At 45.7% G+C, this 19870-nt stretch overlaps 1 protein-coding gene across 8 annotated transcripts in view; it reads left to right on the top strand.

The window, feature by feature from the left end:
* SULF1 (sulfatase 1) overlaps nucleotides 1-19870 on the top strand; it is a 179500-nt gene that overhangs the window by 149972 nt on the left and 9658 nt on the right. For 4 of the 8 annotated variants that reach the window (XM_045454985.1, XM_045454983.1, XM_045454981.1 and 1 more), the window contains 9 exons: nucleotides 2109-2355; nucleotides 4180-4276; nucleotides 4750-4844; nucleotides 5389-5454; nucleotides 6538-6710; nucleotides 9819-9961; nucleotides 10056-10179; nucleotides 12031-12064; nucleotides 13327-13392. In XM_045454985.1, the coding sequence (XP_045310941.1) occupies nucleotides 2109-2355; nucleotides 4180-4276; nucleotides 4750-4844; nucleotides 5389-5454; nucleotides 6538-6710; nucleotides 9819-9961; nucleotides 10056-10179; nucleotides 12031-12064; nucleotides 13327-13392 (1045 nt within the window). The remainder of the gene's footprint in view (nucleotides 1-2108; nucleotides 2356-4179; nucleotides 4277-4749; nucleotides 4845-5388; nucleotides 5455-6537; nucleotides 6711-9818; nucleotides 9962-10055; nucleotides 10180-12030; nucleotides 12065-13326; nucleotides 13393-19870) is intronic. The other 4 variants (XM_045454988.1, XM_045454986.1, XM_045454982.1 and 1 more) reach the window with 1 other exon arrangement.

Raw genomic sequence — 19870 nt, 5'->3', positions numbered from 1 at the left:
TCTTTATAAAAACCCTATCAGGCAGCTATAAGATTCCTAGGATTGTACAGATGTGAAAACCCAATTGGGCACCTTCTGTAAAAGAATGAGAGTCTAGTGCCATCTAGTGGCTGAATGTGAGAAGTGACTCATCTGTGGCAATTTTTTCTATACGGGTTTGGAAATCAGTAAGATACATCAAGTTCAATTCCGTGTTGTAAATTAGGTAGTTTTTTTTTTTTTAAGTAGGCTGTACGCCCAATGTGGAGCTTGAACCCACAACCCCAAGATCAAGAGTTGCATGCTCTACTGACTGAGCCAGGCCCGTGTCCCCCATATTGTAAATTAGGAAATCAAATAAATCACTAGAACAATAGATGCTCTTAGCACTGGCTTTTTTTTTTTTTTTTAACATTTATTTATTATTGAGAGACAGAGAGACAGACCATGAGCCGGGGAAGGGCAGAGTGAGGAGGAGACACAGAATCTGAGGCAGGCTCCAGGCTCTGAGCTGTCAGCACAGAGCCCGACGCCGGGCTCGAACTCCCAAACCTCGAGATCATACCTGAACTGAAGTCAGACGCTTAACCGACTGAGCCACCCAGGCACCCCAGCATTGGCTTTTTTATCCTGGAGTCCACAGATGGACTTCTGTGTAAAACTTTCAATAACTTTCTGAGTATAACTTTCAATAAATTCTTAAAGGAATCCATAACCCAAAGGCTGAGAATGATTGATTTGGGAGATTTTTTTTCCTCCCTGAGAGAAAATGCCAGGTTTAATAGTTCACCCAAAGATATCAAATGGAAAGCCGACAAATGACAAAGATTCCCCACAGCCTCCCTTAACGGAAGCTGATTGCCAGTGTTGGGCTAGGAGGTAGGGACAGCCTCCTCTCTCCCAGGAGGCTCAATGTTACTCCACAGCAGTGACCGTAAACCCTGCGTTGTTCTCATTGAGCACAAACTCGAGATGTCTGGGGCCACCCTTTCAAACCACGTGGAAGCTCACATATTCGAGGACAGGAGGTGTTCCTGACCACCCTCAGTGGCCTGCTGATTGTTACAGAGGCGTTTCCTCCTCTGGAAACTGCCATCACAGTGAGATCCTGTGGCGAGCACTATTCTGATTCTGCAGCCTGTGTGCCCCTCCCCCTTCTTCCTATTTCAGCATCAGGCTGGAGAGAGAAAGGCCACGTGAGTAGGCCCCCTCAGATCCCAAGTGCATCTCGTAAGGAGGGGCAAAGGTTTGCTGGTGAAAGCTCTTGTCTAACACGCCCTGAGCAGTGGATTACCGTGACCAGAAAACACGCTGGCCTCTCCTGGCCTTGCCCTCCATCTGCCAGGTATCACTAGTCAGCTGGCTGATAAAAACATTTGCAACACTTAATTTTTCTTAGAGCATTCCTCTGTCATTTGCACATTTGGCAAGAGCATTTACCCTTTGGCAAAAGCAGCCCAATGTGGTGGGAGGACTGTAGCCTTTAGAACCTGGGAGACTAGAGTCCTGGTTCCCACAGCTGTGGGCTACGTAACCTCGCACTTGCGAGGTAGCATTCAGAGCTTCAGTGTTCCCTCCTGGAGAAGCGTAGCACCAGATCTACGAGCCTGTTCGGACAATCTAATATGTTTTCTTAATGTAAGGATGTATTACAATAATACAGGCCTTCCAAGATTGTGGGTTAGAGATAAGTATGAGGTGGGTGATACATAGCGAAAGCTCGATAAATGACAGTATCATTATTAATACCGTAATTGGGAGTATAGTTTTATCCAAACAAACTGCCTTAGCAGTTCGCGTTGAAAACGCAGTGTGCAAGTTCACAGCCTGCCGTAAGTGGAAAGGAACTTAGAAGGCGCCCAGACCTCCCCCCTGCCTGGAGGGATGAAGGGCCGAGGCCCAGAGGCACGTGCCCTCCACCGCACTGCCGGGCAGTGCCAGAGCCGGACGAGAGCCCACGGCTCCGGACGTGGATTCCAGGGGGCTGCCCACAGCACCCCGCTGCCCCTCAACGGTGCAGTCCCTACTGCCTGCCCCTTCCCAGCATGCCCCCTGAGCCAGGTGGTGGTTCTCCCCCCTCCTCAACTACACCTGGATGTCCGTATTAACACATCTTCCCTTATTTCCAGAGTACAAGCCCAGATTTGTCCACACTCGGCAAACACGTTCCTTGTCCGTCGAATTTGAAGGCGAAATATATGACATAAACCTGGAAGAAGAAGAACTGCACGTGCTGAGACCAAGAAACATCGCCAAGCGCCATGATGAAGGCCCCCGGGGGCCTGGAGGCCACCAGGCTGCGGGCGACGGGGACACGATGCTGGCAGACAGAGGCAATGCCCTGGGCTTGCCCACCACCGTCCGAGTGACCCACAAGTAGGAAGGCTCAGTTCTCGAGGGCTGAGTTCACAGTTGTCACCTTGTCTTATCACTGTCTTCCTTCTTTACGGAAAGTGATACCACCTGGCAGTCCAGGGTCTGGAGGCTGGCCTGTATAACAACCAGGGTTTAAAGAAGCCACGGGGAGTCCAAACAGTCGTGCATTTGGACACATGCTTTGGGCTCGGTTTCGCATTAAGGCTGATCAGCCAGAGTGGTTCTGTCACATCTTAACTTAGCAGGCATGGAGTTCTGCCCTTGAACGGTTACCTTTGTGGGAGTCTGGGTAAGAGATGGAAGCCATTACCGGCGCTGGTAGAGGCTCTGGGTGCTGCACCGTTACTGTGGCTCAGAACGGTGGTGCGCTCACAGCCTCAGGAACGAAACCCAGCCCACGGGAGGGCTGTGGGGCCTGGAGAACTGTCGTAAGACGCGGGAACACCTCACGAACCCGTGCAGGACCCAGAGAGCACGGAGGGCCTCGGGAGCCGTGGAAGCAGGGAAGGGAGCTGATAATCTCACAGCTCTAATGGACCACCTTGGTTCTCCATTTCCTTCCAAGATCCAGGTCTTGCCTTGATAGAGAAAAATTTTCCTTCTGAATGTATTAGCAGGGTCTTTTTTTCTCTCTCTCATTGTATCACTTTGGGGAGGCATGCTGTCATGAGCTCTGTCAGGATCTTTATCTTTGGGTCTGGTCTTCCGGTGCCCGTACAGTTGACCTTGAACACGGTGGGGGTTGGGGACACAGACCCTCCCCTCCCCCGTACACACAGTTGAAGTTCCACGTATAACTTTTGACTCCCCAGAAACTTAACTACGAATGGCCTACTGCTGACCAGAAGTGTTAGTGATAATATAAACAGCTGATAGACACATATTTTATGTGTATCATATACGGTATTCTTACAATAAAGTAAGTTAGAGAAGAGAATGTTATTAAGAAAATCACAAGGAAGAGATGATGTTTACAGTACTGTACTGTGTTTATCCAAAAAAAAAAAAAAAATCTGCACATCAGTGAACCTGTGTCGTTCTAACGCGTGTTCTTCCAGGGTCAACTATAGTTGTTATAGTTACACACTAAGAGATTTAGACCAGGGTTCCACTTTTAGTATTTACTGACCCCTTATCCCAATTCCTCTCTATCCCTAAGGCTGTTTCTTTGCTTCAAACTTTTTAAAAATGTTTATTTATTTATTTTTGAGAGGTGGAGGGGGGAGGCAGAGAGAGAGGGAGACAGAAAATCCCAAACAGGCTCCACACTGTCAGAGCAAAGCCCGAAGACGCGGGGCTCAAACCCACAAACTGTGAGACCGTGACCAGGAGTCGGATGCTTAGCTGATGAGCCACCCAGGTACCCCTCTTCACTTCAAACTTAATGGGGTGCTTCAGGCAGCCTGTCTGTAACAAAATGAATGGGATAAATAACCCCCTTCTAACTCTGCATTTCTTTAATCAGACAACTTACTTCCTCTTCCATCATAACTGTGCAAACTTCCATTTTTCCTGTGGCATTTGATGAGGCTTTCGAAATTGGAGTTTTCCGGTGGTTATCTGTTCTTGGAGACATGAAGATTGAATATTGCTGTGAAAGGCGATCTTAGTAACGGTCTGTCTCTGTCACCATCATTTACCCACACCGGTAAACGTGGGTCAGGAGACATTGCCACGCATCCTGGTCTATGGCTCAGCTCCAAACAACTGCTTGCATCCAAATTAAGAGTTTAGAAGATAATTATATTCCCTTTGCTATTTCTAATGTTTATTTTAACATTAGCATACAAACCTATTTCTATTGTTTTGGGTTTGTTTCTGCAGGTGCTTTATTCTTCCGAATGATACAATCCATTGTGAGAGAGAACTGTATCAATCAGCCAGAGCCTGGAAGGACCACAAGGCATACATTGATAAAGAGGTTAGCCACGGCTATGTGATTGGAAGGTGTATTCCAAATGTGAGCTGGGCTCGCCAGCCCGGCTGTGACCGGTGGGGCTCACTGAGTGTCCACTTCATCTTTTTTTTTTTTTTTTTACAATTACAATTATGTGAAAAATAGAATAGCAGGGTATTTATCTTTTCCCAGTGATAGAGGGATGGTCCTGCCTGAAAACAAAATAGAGTGTAAAAATCATAGCGGGGACTGGCCCAACGCAGACTGAAATCTGCAAGGAAATGATTCAGTTGTTAAGTTGAGACATCTGTTAATGTTTACCTACAGCACATCAGTAGGAATATCGAGGTAGGCGTATTCCGTGCCCAGTGGGTTTCCAAGTTAATTATCATCTCAGATGAATAGCTAGGATGATGGAACACAGAAAGTAAAAGAGAGGTAGGCAGCATAGAAAATCCTTGCCTTAAAAGGTAACTGTTCAAGTATGTGTCTTCCAGATTGAAGCTTTGCAAGATAAAATTAAGAATTTGAGAGAAGTGAGGGGGCACCTAAAGAGGAGAAAACCCGAGGAATGTGCCTGTAGTAAACAGAGGTGAGCGTGTAACCATCCCACGGTCTTTTTTCTCAACATTTATTTATTTTTATTTTTGGGACAGAGAGAGACAGAGCATGAACGGGGGAGGGGCAGAGAGAGAGGGAGACACAGAATCAGAAACAGGCTCCAGGCTCTGAGCCATCAGCCCAGAGCCTGACGCGGGGCTCGAACTCACGGACCGCGAGATCGTGACCTGGCTGAAGTCGGACGCTTAACCGACTGCGCCACCCAGGCGCCCCACCACGGTCTTTTTTCTAAACTCGTGTTTCCGCAAGCTACAGTGATAAGCAGCAGGCTTGTCTCTCTCTTATGCCAACAGAAGGCGTAACAAACTGAATTTGTTACCATGTACTGTAATGACCTAACCTGTCCGGGTCAAATGAGATCCGTCATAAACCTCAGCCCAAGGTTAAAAGGTCCCTTTGAGCTAAATAGTTACGACAAAGTAACAGCTTTCCTTGTATTCTGCCTTCTGTTTCTAAAATGAACTGTCCGATCGAATGTGGAACTGAGACTCACTTTTCAATCTTCTTGCCCGTAGCTATTATAATAAAGAGAAAGGTGTGAAAAAGCAAGAGAAGGTGAAGAGTCATCTCCACCCATTTAAGTAAGTGGCTCTCTGTTTTCCACATTTGCTGGGAGCGGAGGACTGTCCACTGGGCACTTCTGAAACACAGCAGGGACCCCCTTGTTCCAAGTGGTGCTGCTTCATGAAAGCAGATTCAGCCAAGAGGGCACCCAGTCCCAGAAGCTGGAAACAAAGCCCACGCCTTGCTGAGAGAGCATGGCAATGTTTTTGGAATCCTTTGAGGAGGAGCTATGAGGAGTTTGTTCTAATTCTCTATGTGTTGTCTGCCAATGTTGGGAAGGTAACTGGATTTTATTCCATGCTCTGTTTTCTGTGGACAGTGATTGGGAAATGGGGACCGTCTTGCTTAGGTTGGTGTATTCCGTAGGGTAGTCTGCAGTTGTGCTAAGTTCTGAAAGTTGGAAGAAATACACGTATTTTTAAAATAATAATATAATTGGCATATGAAGGGGATTTAGGATATTAGAAGTTGAGCCTTTTATGGAAAATAACAAAATACTAACCAAAGGAAATTCTTTCCAAGGCATCTAATCCAACTATCCATTGACATTATGGCTGATAAATACTGAGTCCCCAGGAAGTGAAGCCATTTGTCCACAGGGTGTGGCAGGATCCACGCACTCACATTGACACGTACTTCCACCAGTGTTTACATGTACATAAGGAAGAAAACGTTGATCCTTTAAGGCTCAATCAAATTCTTTTTACTTTTTTTTTACAATTTTTTTTAATGTTTATTTGTGAGAGGTGGGGGAGGGGCAGAGAGAAGGGAGACAAAGGATCCGAGCGAAGCCAGCTCCGTGCTGACGGCCGAGAGCCCGATGCTGGGCTCAAACTCACGAGGTCAGGACCTGAGCTGAAGACAGATGCCCAACTGACTGAGCCACCCAGGCGCCCCAAGGCTCCGTAACATTCTAAGCGAGCTGTCACTTAATGAGTATGCCTCCATTCTTGCCGATGAGAGTTTGAGGCCCTCTGTGAAAAATAAAAGTCATCTTATTATTGTGTGTCTGCCTATTTGTGTGAGATACAGAGCGAAGATAGTAGTTTCCGTTGGGAAAGTGCTCTCCGATCATTAACAGATCCCTTCTGTTGGGATAGGGAAGCTGCTCAGGAGGTAGACAGCAAACTGCAGCTTTTCAAGGAGAACCGTAGGAGGAAGAAGGAGAGGAAGGAGAAGAAACGGCAGAGGAAGGGGGAGGAATGCAGCCTCCCGGGCCTCACCTGCTTCACGCACGACAACAACCACTGGCAGACGGCCCCGTTCTGGAACCGTAAGTTTTGAGTGGTTTGGTTTTTGAGGGTTTTTTAGAAATCTTTCTCCCAGTTTTATGGAGTAGCACTGTATAAGTTTTAAGGTATATAGCAGACAGACCTGACGTCTATGCACAGTGGAACCTTGGATTGCGAGTAACTTGCTCTGCGCGTGTTCTGCACGGCGGGCAAACGTTTCTAATAAATTTTAACTGGACAAACGAGCGATGTCTTGCAGTACGAGCGGTCCATGACGCCGAACGTCACACGATCACAGCTGAGCCAACGGCTCTTGAAATTCGCTTTGATACACAAGTGCTTTGGATTACAAGCATGTTTCCAGAACGAATTATGCTCGAAAACCAAGGTTTTGCCGACTGGGAAATGATGATTGCATTAACACCCGTCACCTCGTATCAATTGCTCCTTCTAAATGCCACTGACTGCTGCCACGCAGAGACAGTGACTCACACTACAGTCCTGAAGACCAGGGCTTCAGCAGCATAAAACCAGGGATCTAGAATAACTCAAGCGGGGAGCATCCTCTTATTTTCTAGAATGATTTTTGCCAAGCATTATTTTTTTCTTTAGAGATTTGTTTTCACATTTTACTTGAAAATGCCAAGCTTGCCCTGGGTCTTTCTCCTGTTGGTGTTATTTCACATAGTGCCCACCTCTTGGCAGAGTGCCCACCCAGCAAGACTGCTCTATGACTGAATAACTAAATAAATGGGCAAACGATTTTGCCTCTTATGTATTTTGTTGCTGCTGTATTTCATGTAATGCTCCAAGTATAATAAAAGGAAGTAAAACCCCCTTAAAGGCAGGAGCCATATCCTACTAATTCTCAGCCCCCTTAACTACCTAGTGTCACGTTTGCAGGGAAGAATAGAGACTCCACAAAATATTTAGTTTTATACGGAATTGCTGATGACATGGAATAATAGCAATTGTGTGCTTTTAAAATTATCCTTAACATTTGTTTTGGTGGTCTATGCACAGTGTTCGCTGAGGCCATCTAGAAATAGTGCCCTAAATTCTTGTGGCACATCATCTGATTGAAGGCTTACCGACCCAGGGAGTAGCTAAAACCCCAGATCTCCTCATTGAAAACATCACAGTAGGACCAGCTGGGTCAGTGTCTCTCCAAGTGGGATTTGGAGACTCCAGGAACCCAAGACCCATTCTTTGGGAGTTTCAGGCCTACCTATGAGGATTTTTTGTTTTGTCTTTCCATTTTGATGCTTTTTGATTTCAGCGTTCAAGTTTGCATTTTCATTTCCAGCCACGCTAAAGCCAAGTGAACTCTTAAACTCATAGCATTCTAACTTTTGATGGCGTTCCCTAAACCGGGACATGAGGATCTCTGAGGGTCATTCAGGTTGTGGGGGTCTGTTCTCCGCCAAGCTCTGGGCTGGGCCCCTGGAAACACAGCAGCCTGAAAAATCATCTCCTGTGGGCAGAAAGGAATAGATGGAGAAATGCGGATCTTTAAGTCAGTGATGTGACGTACCAGCGTATGACCCTATACTGGTAGACACATGTCACCATATGTTGGTCAAAGCCCATAGGACATACGACACCAAGAGCAAACCCTAATGTAGGCTGTGGACTTTGGGTGATGACGTCGTGTTCATGTAGGTTCATTAGTTGTCTCCGTGTTGAGAGATGTTGATAGTGGGGAAGGTTCTGCATCTGTGGAGATGGGGGTATTCTCTAGAAATTCCCTGTGTCTTCCACTCAGTTTTGCTGTGAACCATTTTATGATCTAAAAATAGTCTATCAAAATAAAATTAGAAAAAAAAATCATTTCTCATCCGTTGTCTAAAACATTTAGCTTAAGGGGACAGATTTAGTGTGTTTAATACTGGACAGGTGGGTAAGTGACATGTAGTGGTTAAGAGTATACCCTCCATGGGGCGCCTGGGTGGCTCGGTCAGTTAAGTGTCCGACTTCGGCTCAGGTCATGATCTCACAGCCCGTGAGTTCGAGCCCCGCGTCAGGCTCTGTTGACCGCTCAGAGCCTGCAGCCTGTTTCAGATTCTGCGTCTCCCTCTCTCTCTGCCCCTCCCCTGTTCACGCTCTGTCTCTCTCTGTCTCAAAAATAAATAAACGTTGAAAAAAAAAATTTAAAAAAAAAAAATAGAGTATACCCTCCAGCCAGACCCTTAATGCTGCTACTTGTCAGCTGTGTGACCTCAAATAAATTACTTAACCTCTCTGAGCTTCATTTTTCCCATCTATAAAATGGAAATAACAATAATCTTTGTCTCATAAGACTTTTTTAAGGATGAAATGAGTTAATACATGCAAAGTACACAGTAGACAATGAATGCGCATTAAGTGTGCCTATTCCAACTGCTTTAAAAGTATTTGCTAGACAGCATATTTCTAAAGTTCAATCATTGTTGCAGGAAAGGTCATAAATTTAGAAACTTTCTTTCTATAGAAGAAGACTGGATGGTTTGTTTTGTTTCCAAAGTGTCTGAGACACTTTCCACCAGAAAACCAGGGAACCTCTGCATGATGCCAAAGCTGTTCAAGGTGATAGCCTGTCTCATGTGAAAGTGTCGTCTACAATGATCACAAATTACATCATCCCTCAATCCACTGAGCTGGGCTCAAGTCATCTGCAAACCCCTTCCCGCTGCAGAACCCCCTCTTTCCATGCACCGTTTGTGACGTGTGGCCAGATGAGGACACTCAAGGGCACCAGTCCATCTCTTTATTTTAGAACCATTTATCCTTTAAAAATATATATATAAAAGATAAAAATAACCAGAAATGTAAATTCTGATAATTCCCTTCCCGTTCTCCACCCACCCTATTCCAGAGACCACTGCCCAACGGGGGTGGGGGGCAAACCAACGTGCCTAAAACTTCACCCTGGCCTTCAGCCTGTATTCACGATCATAGATTGCCATCGTTTTCCCCGTTTTCCACCTTTCCCCACTTTCCACCTCTTAGAGAGGGGGAAAATACAATTTTTTTACCATCTAAACACATAGTACTTACAAGAAAGAAAATGTGCCCCTAAGTTATAAAGATAAGGAAATGCTAGAATGGCTAGCCTGCCTACGTTTTCGTTTGTTCATTCTTTGCCTTTCGTTTTTCCTTTTTACCAACAGTGGGATCTTTCTGCGCCTGCACGAGCTCTAACAACAATACCTACTGGTGTTTACGTACAGTTAATGAGACGCATAATTTTCTCTTCTGTGAGTTCGCCACTGGCTTTTTGGAGTATTTTGATATGAATACAGATCCTTATCAGGTAAGTCAGTATGTTTTCATTTTATGAAGGTCGTTGGAAACAAAACAGCCAGAACATGAGCTTAACCATGTCGCCCTGGCCTCTTCACCCACAGCTCACAAACACAGTGCACACAGTGGAACGGGGCATTTTGAACCAGCTACACGTACAACTCATGGAGCTCAGAAGCTGCCAAGGGTATAAGCAGTGCAATCCAAGACCTAAGGGCCTTGAAGTCGGTAAGGGGGGAAAAAGGTGGTGGTCGTTGTTTTTTTTTTTTCCCTCTATTTCCTGGGAAAGTCTTTGTGTTGTCAAGTTTTCTGCCTCTGAAACGACGCTATGCATAGAAACCCAGAGATTGGGACACTTCCAGGCAGTTCCAAACATAGTCTGTTCTCTAAGTTTATCTCTGGGAGCATTAATGAAAAATTTAACACACCAAAAGATTTGGTGAGTGTTTTATTCCAATTTGTCCCACACGTCTGTTCTACTAGTAAACCTTCCTGATAGAAGCATCCACTGGCAAGCGGGATGAAGGCATTGGGGATTTGTTTGTTATTGCTGTCAACAGGCGTGATCTATACTCTTAGGCAAACCAGGATATCCTCATTTTTTAACTGAATTTGGATGGGAACGCACAATGTCCTGTTTCTGCTTAGCACAGTTGGGAGCTGCCCTAATTGGATCCCTGCCCGTGACACAGTGAATTCGACTTCTTGTACCAGTATTTCCTCTCTGAAACTAGAGATCCTTGGGTTACTCACTGTCTTGGGATCCAGCAGTGTTAGAGGGTCCGTATGGAATCAACTAGACGCTCCCTCCCAGATCTGCAGCATTAAACTCATTTCGCCTGTGGTTCGTGAGGCTGCCATTTTTTTCAGTGTCTGTCCCAGTTCTTTCCTAATTGATGAGAATACTCAGTTTGTCATAATTCCTGTAGAAACATAAATTCCAGCAGTCCAATGAAGGGAGGAGAAGGAGCTGGCACTGGCGAGGTCATTGGCATCAGCACAGCAGCCAACCCCAAAAGAGCGAAGAGCTGAACTCTGTGGTGGTGGGGAGCAGTTTACGGGAGACCTTTGTATGCAGCTGAGTTTGCTTTGTGTCCCTGACAGCCGGTGTCTCTGGGCAATGGCAGAGCCAATATCACCAGCCCTAAAAGTAGGCCTCTCCCCTGGGTCATGTGACTTGAAGGGGGGGGAGGGGGTCCTACCTCCAAAGAATCAATGTCTGCCTCCTGTCATTTCCACCCCTGCAGGGTCCTGAGGCTTTCAAGCTGCAAAGACCCCAAAAGAAATTATAAACACTGTGAGAGAGGTCACCTCACAGCCATCGGCCAACACTTCTCAGTTAACACCTTAATCAAATCATTTGGCCGCCTGAAAAGTCCAGTCCTGACTGAGCTGCCGAATAGGTCTTTGGTCGCTGACCCCACCCAGCTCCAATCTTTTCAGATATCCTGCTTATCTGTTTGAGCTTTTCCTCAAATCTAACCCCTCCACACACCAAAAACAAAATAAACAAACAAACGAAAAATCTCAGTAAGGCCTAGAAATTGAACCAATTATTGCTTTTTGAAATTTTATACCCAGACAGCTCTCCCCCAAAGGACCTGGCTCTCTTAGTGGTGGTGACCTAACTCTGTTCAGGGAAGTCTGATAGTCTCTTGATGGAATGACACACGAGGGAGAGCCAGTGAAGCCAGTAGTCCCCTCCACCTTCTAGACAATTCCTACAGGAGATGATTGTTGCCCCCCCCCCTTTTTTTCCCAACTGTTTTGTCTAAAAATAACCAAAATTTTACTGAGACTGACTGGAAGTACTTTTCATACTGCTTTTAAATGGGCTCTCTCCTCCTTTGCCACCAAAGAAACTCCTATACATTTTATCTCAAACCTTTTAATTTATAGCTTTCACTGCTCATTTTGAACCCGTCTACTAGAAAAGCTCTGTGGGACTTCAGCACTGTCTGTATTTAACACAATATGTTTCTTTCTAGGATTTAGATGTTGTGCATGGAAAACGACATAGTGAATGGTTTTATGAGTTCTAAAGCTAACATAAATTACTCTTGTATTTTCCTATGTCAGGAAATAAAGATGGAGGAAGCTATGACCTACACAGGTACTCACATTTTTTTTATTCGCCCCCACAGCTTCTTTCCCAATAATTGCATGATCCAGCCATTTCAACTAATTTCTGTTCCTCACCATGCTGCACAGAGCAAAGTGTGGGTGCGTGCATGTGCTAACAGCATTCTCCACCATATTGTGTCGTTGGTTACAGATCTGTCATTTTGCTTTTAATCAGCTGACTGTCACAGCGGAATGTCTCTCAGAGCATTTACTCCCATGCGTGTTTGCTCATTAGATGATGCTTTTAAGCATGGATTGCTGTGAAAGGGGGGGGAAAAAATAGAATGACCCTTGGGAGCCCTGGGGAGAGTTTGGGAGAATTCTTTCCCTTGTGGTGCTCACACATTGATTTGGTGGAGAGGCTTCATGGAAACTGGTTTAGAGATTTTTTACAAAGTATAATTGAATGCCAAAGACCCAAGACCCAAAAAGGAGTAATGGGAAATTTAAGAGCATTCAAAAGCCGAAGTTGGAGGAAATAGAAGGAGCTTCCTTGTTAAGACTCCTTAATTAGCGTGGGTGGTGAAAGGCAGCAGTGATACGATTCCAAAGGCTCTGCAGGGTGGTGGTGAGTGAGGAGAAGGTGCTGGGTTGGGGACAGGGTACCTGGAGTCAAGCCCTACAGAGAGGTCTCAGCACAGCACAGAGACAATACTGCCTGACACACCCAAACTTCACAAACAGGCCTCAGCCCAGCCACCTTGTTCTCTCCAACCCCCACCCATCCCTCTTACCTCATGTTCAGTGAGGGGGGTCCAACATGCCTGGTGGCTATGTCACAGGATCACCTGGCATCATCAGCCCTTGATATTTTTCCACTCTAAGCGTAGACCTTAGGTGGATTTGTCAGAAACGTGCGGTGTGGGCAGGAGGGGACTGTCCTGACCACCTCCACTGTGGGGAAACAGAGTCACGATGAGTCAGCACCATAGTTGAAGAATCCATCAGAGGAACATGGGCTTCCTTGGTGCCATGCCAGGGAACCCTGTTTGCCCCACTGCCTCTCTCCAGCCTCCTGAGCTGTACTCTCAGATTCTTCCTTTTCCGGGGCACCTCACTGATCTGACCAGAAGCTAAACAACAGGAAAGGTGGCGGGGAAGATGTAAACAAATAACAAAACAAAGAAAGCTGGACTTCTGAGGATGTTTAATAACCATGTATGTATCTCTTCTTTTTCTCTTCTCTCCTGTCTTCTTCCCTTTCCTCGCTCTGCCCTCCCCCCCCCCACCCTGACCCCACATCACCCCCAGCACACGTAGGACAGAGCAGAAGAACCCACCCTTAAGCTGGTCTCACCAGGGCTATGGGCTGACGAGGTAATATCCCGCACACCAGCATTGTTTCGCCTGCTTCCCAGGGGCCACGTTAAGACATTTCCAAAGTGTGACATTTTTAATGGACCTAACACTAGATATTGACTTTACGGTTATTTTATGATGCACTCAATTTTACAGCTAAGGGATTGTCAGTTGAGCTTTCTTTTACTTCTTGTCATGAACGAGGTAAAAGGGTATTAATAGGCTATTTAAGTCACCGGCCTGGTCAGAGCTGAGTCAGAGAGCTATTCTCCATCAAGTCATACCCGGCCAACTTTGAGATGAAGAATGTTTAACTGCACTCTGGTCCTGATTAAATGGCAAGCATCTGGGACTCTTCCCTCTCCCTTCTCTGCCACCCACCACTAAATCCGCCATTTGTGAGGCCATTGGTCAGAGCCTTGGTAACTCGTTGTTGACGGGGTCGCCTGAGAATGTGGCCGTTGGAAGCACATGTGCAAGGTGACAGAGTTACCCGTTGCCTCTTCCTCCCTAAATTCCTTCCCAAAGGACAGATAGGCGGACACTGTGTAACACGCAACGACTGGCACTTCCAGATCCTACCATTTCATGATGCGGGGGGCAAGCTGTCTTTCGCCGACACCCACGTTGCAGGCAAGAAATCCTGAAACAGGGCTACTGAGGGAGCATTTGCCTGTCCCACCTGGGGACTCACTGGACACCCAAATGCAGTGTTTGACGTGGCCTCCCCTGCTCACTGCGCCCCGTTGGACTGAAGGGAACAGGTGTCGAAAAAGCCACCGTAGGTGTGGACCCACCGAAATGACTGTCTCAGGTGGTGCTTACCGGGACACAGCCCTCCAGCGATGGCCCTCTTACCAGGTTTCAGAAGCCTCGATTCTCCAAGAAGATTCGGATTTTTTTTTTTTTTTTTTTTTTTTTTAGAAAACGAATTAAATGCATTTTCATATGAAATTTCATTATAAAAGACTTCGAGAAAAGTGATAGTAACCAAACCTGAGGGATGTGAAATTTGAAAATTCAGCAGTCTTTCAGAAACGTTTCTCTCACACGTTAGATTGACTAAGAGCTTTTTGACTGCCTTCAACTCTGAGGATGTGGAAAAATTAATCTTTACATTTATTTGTTAAAGGGCCTCCCAAAGGCAAGTCTGTTCCCCGTTCAACTTCGTATTTATTCTGTTTACTTAGTGCCGTGGCACGCGCATGAGGCGGGGACAGGCTGCAACGCTTTGCTTACTCATACTGGTCATTTTCCAGTTAAGACAAGCACAGAGCAGGGGCACCGCTCAGAAACCAGCCGCCATGCCTCAGGAAGGAATTTTTGGCTTGAGTTGAAAGCCATCATTTCTGTGTTGCAAAATAGAGTAGGATCAACAGGTTGAGGGGTGTTTATTTTTCTCACTGCTTGTGAAAGCTGATGCTGCTGCCCTTTGATGGCCCAGAACTGCTCCTGGCAGCCGTGCTATGTGTCCATGGCAGGCAGCGTGGGGCCGGCCGTCGGTGCTGGGCAGCCTCGTGCTGGCAGGGCTGCTTCCTGACCCGTGTTCCACGCCCAGTAGACCGGCAGGCCACGCTGTGCCCCGTCCTCGGCACCCATGCTCTGCCCACGTTGCATTTACGCTTTTTGACCCATCTGCCCTGTGGCCACAGCTCGAGGCTGGCAGATGGGTGTGGGCGACCTGGCTGCGTGTTAGGGGCTGATGAGTGCTGACGGGGCCGGTGTGCCTTGGGTTCAAATCCTGCCTCACTAGCAAGAAGCGGAGAACAGAGCCTGGCAAGCCTCAAGCCCCGGCAATGATGGGTGCTATCAGTGAGGCGGGCGTGGATGCAAAACATTAACAGGAAGGAGACAGTGTTTGAAAGGGGATGGTGATATTATGATTCCAAAGGATGTTACTCGACTTCATGAGACACAAAAAGAGATGCTCATCAGCACCACCCCCCGCTTCCTCATCACTCGCTGCCAACCCAGAGCTCAGTCTTTTTTCTGAACTGCCTGAACGTACTGAAGGACAAAACCCAAACTTCACTTCCCGGCTCCGTGTTACTTTAAGGAAGCTTCAGCAGGTTCCGTTCTCTCTGTCACATCTCAGGACTCCATTTTATTTACTCATTTTCTCTCCATAGTTTTTCCAGTTCTGCTGAGAAATAATTGACATAGATCACTGTACACCCTATTTTATTTTTACGCTGCGCTTGCTTAGCTCTGTTGGACTTCTCTGTTTAAGGTGCTTGACCAAGAGTTGGGTTCAGGTCAGGGTTTGGGGTTAAAGGGATGGGAAGTGAGGCTGGCCTCCTAAGGTGATGGGGGCCTTAGGGTCAGAGTTGTTAGGACACGGATCAGAGGCGGGGTCGCCATACGCAGTGGACAGCTTGCACCCTGCCCAGAAGTGTGCCCTGGGGAGGACGGGCAGCCACTGACATCCAGCCAGACCTCTGCTAGACAAGCCCTGCCAACTGGCGGGATAAGTTTTTCATCACACAACAGTGGCCACTTGGTCAGGATCAGGGGCAGGGGCAAGTCAGAATTAATCTAAGCTCCCAGAGGATGTCCAAAATTTTGTCTTTTCCAAGGGTGATTCTACACCTGGTGCCTTTCTTCTCCATAAAAAAAGGAACAAACGTGTTGCAGGACTCTAGGCCCCTACCCTCCAAACTGAGGAATATAATTTACCTTTAATTGGTTTCAAAATAGAGAGGAAAGATAAGAGGGGGAAAAGCTAATCCTCTTTCGTCCATTCAGTAAATAAATAAAGAAGGAAAGAATCCACATGACCACCTGTATGCAAGCCACTGCCTTGGAGGAGAACACGGTCAAGTATTATCATTACTGTTCAGAAGACAAAGTGTCCCGACAGGGGAAGAGATGATTCTGTAAGAGCCGTGTGGGGCCCCTAACCCAACCCCGAGGAACCCAGGGAAGCTTCCCAAGGAGGTGGCATTTCACGCTGCATGCTGAAGGCAATGCTGGCACCGTCTAGAACGGGATATTGAGGAAAGAAAACCGGTCCAACTAGAAGGGACAGTTTGTGCGAAGGCAAGACCCATTCGGGGGACTGTGATCAATTCAATGGTAGTACAAGGGAATGGGAGGCGAGCAGAAGAGGTAAACAGAGCCAATTTCACAAAGAGTGCTATATGTCGGGTGACCACAGAATTTATCTTCCAAACAAGGATGTTTCCACCAGAGAGGGCGTACTAAAAATAATTAAAATGGTCTATATTTGACATATGTATTTGCTGACCAATGCTATGGTCAGTGGATTTATAAAATAATTGCGTTTAAAAACTATTTTCTAAACTAAAATTTCAAAAGTTCTGGACAAATGCTAGGCTGAACAGGATGCCAGTACAACAGATATAAACTGGGACCCTCGGGCAATCTAAACAATCTGATCACCCTGGTTACCTACTATCTCAGAGGATTGGGTTTTCGTTTTTGTTTTTGTTTTTTTTGTTTTTTAAGAGAAAGAGAGAGAGTGTGTGTGTGCATATGCGAGCGAGAGGGGCAGAGGGAGAGAGAGAATCCCAAGCAGGCTCCACACTCAGCACAGAGTCCACCACGGAGGTCATGACCTGAGTCACTTAACTGAGCCACCCAGGAGCCCCTTGCCCCTCCCCCCCGCTTTTTTTTTTTTTTTTTTTTTTTTTATAGGATTGGGTCCTTTATCCTGAATGCAGTAAGGAGATATTCAAGAGTGTTAAACTGTGAGAAATAATCTGGGAGGATCCGGGTCGATCAGATTAGGTAACATACGTAGTTGTGAAGAGTCTTGTGGGTCTGCTTGCTCACAAGCTCTGGCTCAGTGGCCTCCCGTTTGGGGGACAGTGTCTACCAGTATCACGTGACTTACCGTGCCCCTGCTCTCTTCTAAGTACTTTGCCTATGTTAAATCACTTACCCCTCACAATAGCTCTGTGAGGTCAGCACTGTTATCCTCATTTTTATAGATTAAAAAGTTGGATCACAGAGAAACTCAGTAACTTTCCCAGGATTGTACAGCTGATAAATGATGGAGTAGGTAATCAACCCAAGGAGTCCGATTCTAGCCTGTGCTTTTAATCTCCATACTGTGCTAACTCTTTCAACAATTTAAACTTTTTTTTTTTTAACGTTTATTTATTTTTGAGACAGAGACAGAGCATGAACGGGGGAGGGTCAGAGAGAGGGAGACACAGAATCTGAAACAGGCTCCAGGCTCTGAGCTGTCAGCACAGAGCCCGACGCGGGGCTCGAACTCACGGACCGTGAGATCATGACCTGAGCCGAAGTCGGCTGCTTAACTGACTGAGCCACCCAGGCGCCCCAACAATTTAAACTTTAACTGCACTCTCTCATCTGTAAAAATTTGCTAAAAATATGCATATACAGAACAATATGTAAGGATTACATAGGCTGATATCTGAAAAGTGCTTAGCACAAGTAAGCCCTGAATATATATTATTCTATGAACAGTGTTTGATAACAGAGTTGGATAGTGAGAGATATATCAAAGAACCCTAGAGTTTTGAAGGACATTCACCTTCACATTAATGAGTAATAAAATTAGCAGGTTTTTTACTAATCGAGGGCTAAGAAAGAGGGAAAATTATGTGCTTTTGCCCCAATAAGCAGGTATGTGCTTTTAATCAGTCATTGACTATACAAAGTCATTTGTCTATAGATAAATGACATAACTGACATTTACTGATAGTTCTATACTGTCTTCTTAGTTGAAGGTTTGTAGTCTTTTATTTGTAAAATAAATAGGTGTTCTTGCAAGTCATCAGTAAAACTAGCGCACTAGAAATCTAAATCTTCCATGCATAGCAAATAAAAAGGTATTTATGATTGGCTTTTAGTTCCTTGCAGGACCCTGAATTCATCAGAGGCTCTGAAATTTCAAAACCCAAAGCAAATTTTCAGGCAGCATGAAAGTCCTCCACAATACACACTGATTTGGCCCCAAATATTGGAAACTGTGCCTTCAGAAAAACATTCAAAGACAACACAGAAAAACAGGGAAGGGCTTCAGAGAAAGAAATGGCTACATTAGTGCAGATACCCTGTTCAGGCTCTCTCAATTTTGTAAATCAAATCAATGCCCTCAGAACTGAAAGCTGGGAAGAGAATAGCCATATCAATGAACACATCCTTCCAGTCAGCAATGATGGGTAAAACTACAAAGCTCGTGAATTTCCAGCGGACTTCTTACAGTTTGCTGTTGGGCACGGGTACCGACATTCATCTACAGGTGTGATGTAGGCCTTCCCAACGTGCTTAGGATGAGAAGAGGAGGGTCACGAAAGGCTTTGCGGAGAGAATGATGTTCAAATTTAATTTTGAAGGCCGAGAGCTGACTCAGACGATGAGGCAGGGAAGCACATTCTAGGAAGAAATGCCAGTGCTGAGGAGGGAGAGAGCCTGGTGCTTTCAGGAAACTGTGCACTGTTTTGGCGAGGCTGTGGCAGAGATGATGTGGGGAGAGCAGGCCGAAGGAGTGGGAGGCATCAGGCCCTCTCCGTAGAAACTATCCTTTCTGCTTCTCAGGACACTCCAGCAGCCTTTGTTGATTGTAACACCACTGCTCCAGGAAGAGTTCCTATGCTACGCAAGCGTGTTCTCTCCCACCCGCTCCTAGAGTGTGACATAATTACGTGGTCATGTTCTTAAAAGCAAATAAGTTGCCGTCTGGAAAGAAATGTGGCTCAGCTTGCAACCTGCATGTGGTTTTGAATTGCTGTTAGTGGTTTTGCCATCTTTGTATTTCCCAGATTGGATGAGAATCGCCTGGAACTTGAAATCATCTGCATTTATTTTGAAAATGCACTTGTCAGAACAAACCTATTCATCCCGTTTCCTCCCTGAGTAAAGAACTTCAGAATGGCCCCCCGAAAGGAGCTCCTTTTGTGATAGGAGGACTGGTAGAAACCAGGACAGAAATGTGGAAAACTTAGTTCTAAGGTCTAACAAGGTGTTCACTTTATATTTTGATACAATGTTACATTTACAGAAAACTTGAAAGAATAGTTCCAAGAAATTTTATCTCATTTGCCTTATTGTTTTCTCTTGCTCTCCCGCTCTTTCTCTGCACATACACACATGCTTCTTTTTTTCCTGAATCGTGCGTGATTTGCAGATATCATATACCTTTATCTGTAAGAGTTTTTGTACGTATTTCCCAAGAACAAAAACATTCCTACATAACTATTGTAAATTTATCAAAATCAGGCAATTTAACACTGATACAATACTATTATGTAATCCACAGTCCATATTCAAATATTGCCGGTTGTCCCAGTATTGTCGTGTTTATGGGTTGGGGAGGATTTTGTTTTACTGGTCTGGGATCCAATCCAGAAACACACATTGTAGTAAACTGTCATGTCTCTTAAGTCTCTTTCCATCTGGGATAGTTCCTCAACCCTTCGTTGCATTCGTGACATTCTGAAGTGTACAGGCGAGTCGTTTTGTAAAATGTCCCTCAGCTGGGGTTTTTCTGATGTTTCCGCAT

This window comes from Leopardus geoffroyi, chromosome C3 (assembly GCF_018350155.1).
Source record: "Leopardus geoffroyi isolate Oge1 chromosome C3, O.geoffroyi_Oge1_pat1.0, whole genome shotgun sequence".
In the NCBI taxonomy this organism is placed as follows: Eukaryota; Metazoa; Chordata; class Mammalia; order Carnivora; family Felidae; genus Leopardus; species Leopardus geoffroyi.
Note: the sequence above shows the minus strand (reverse complement) of the source record. Positions and strands in the feature narration are given on the sequence as shown.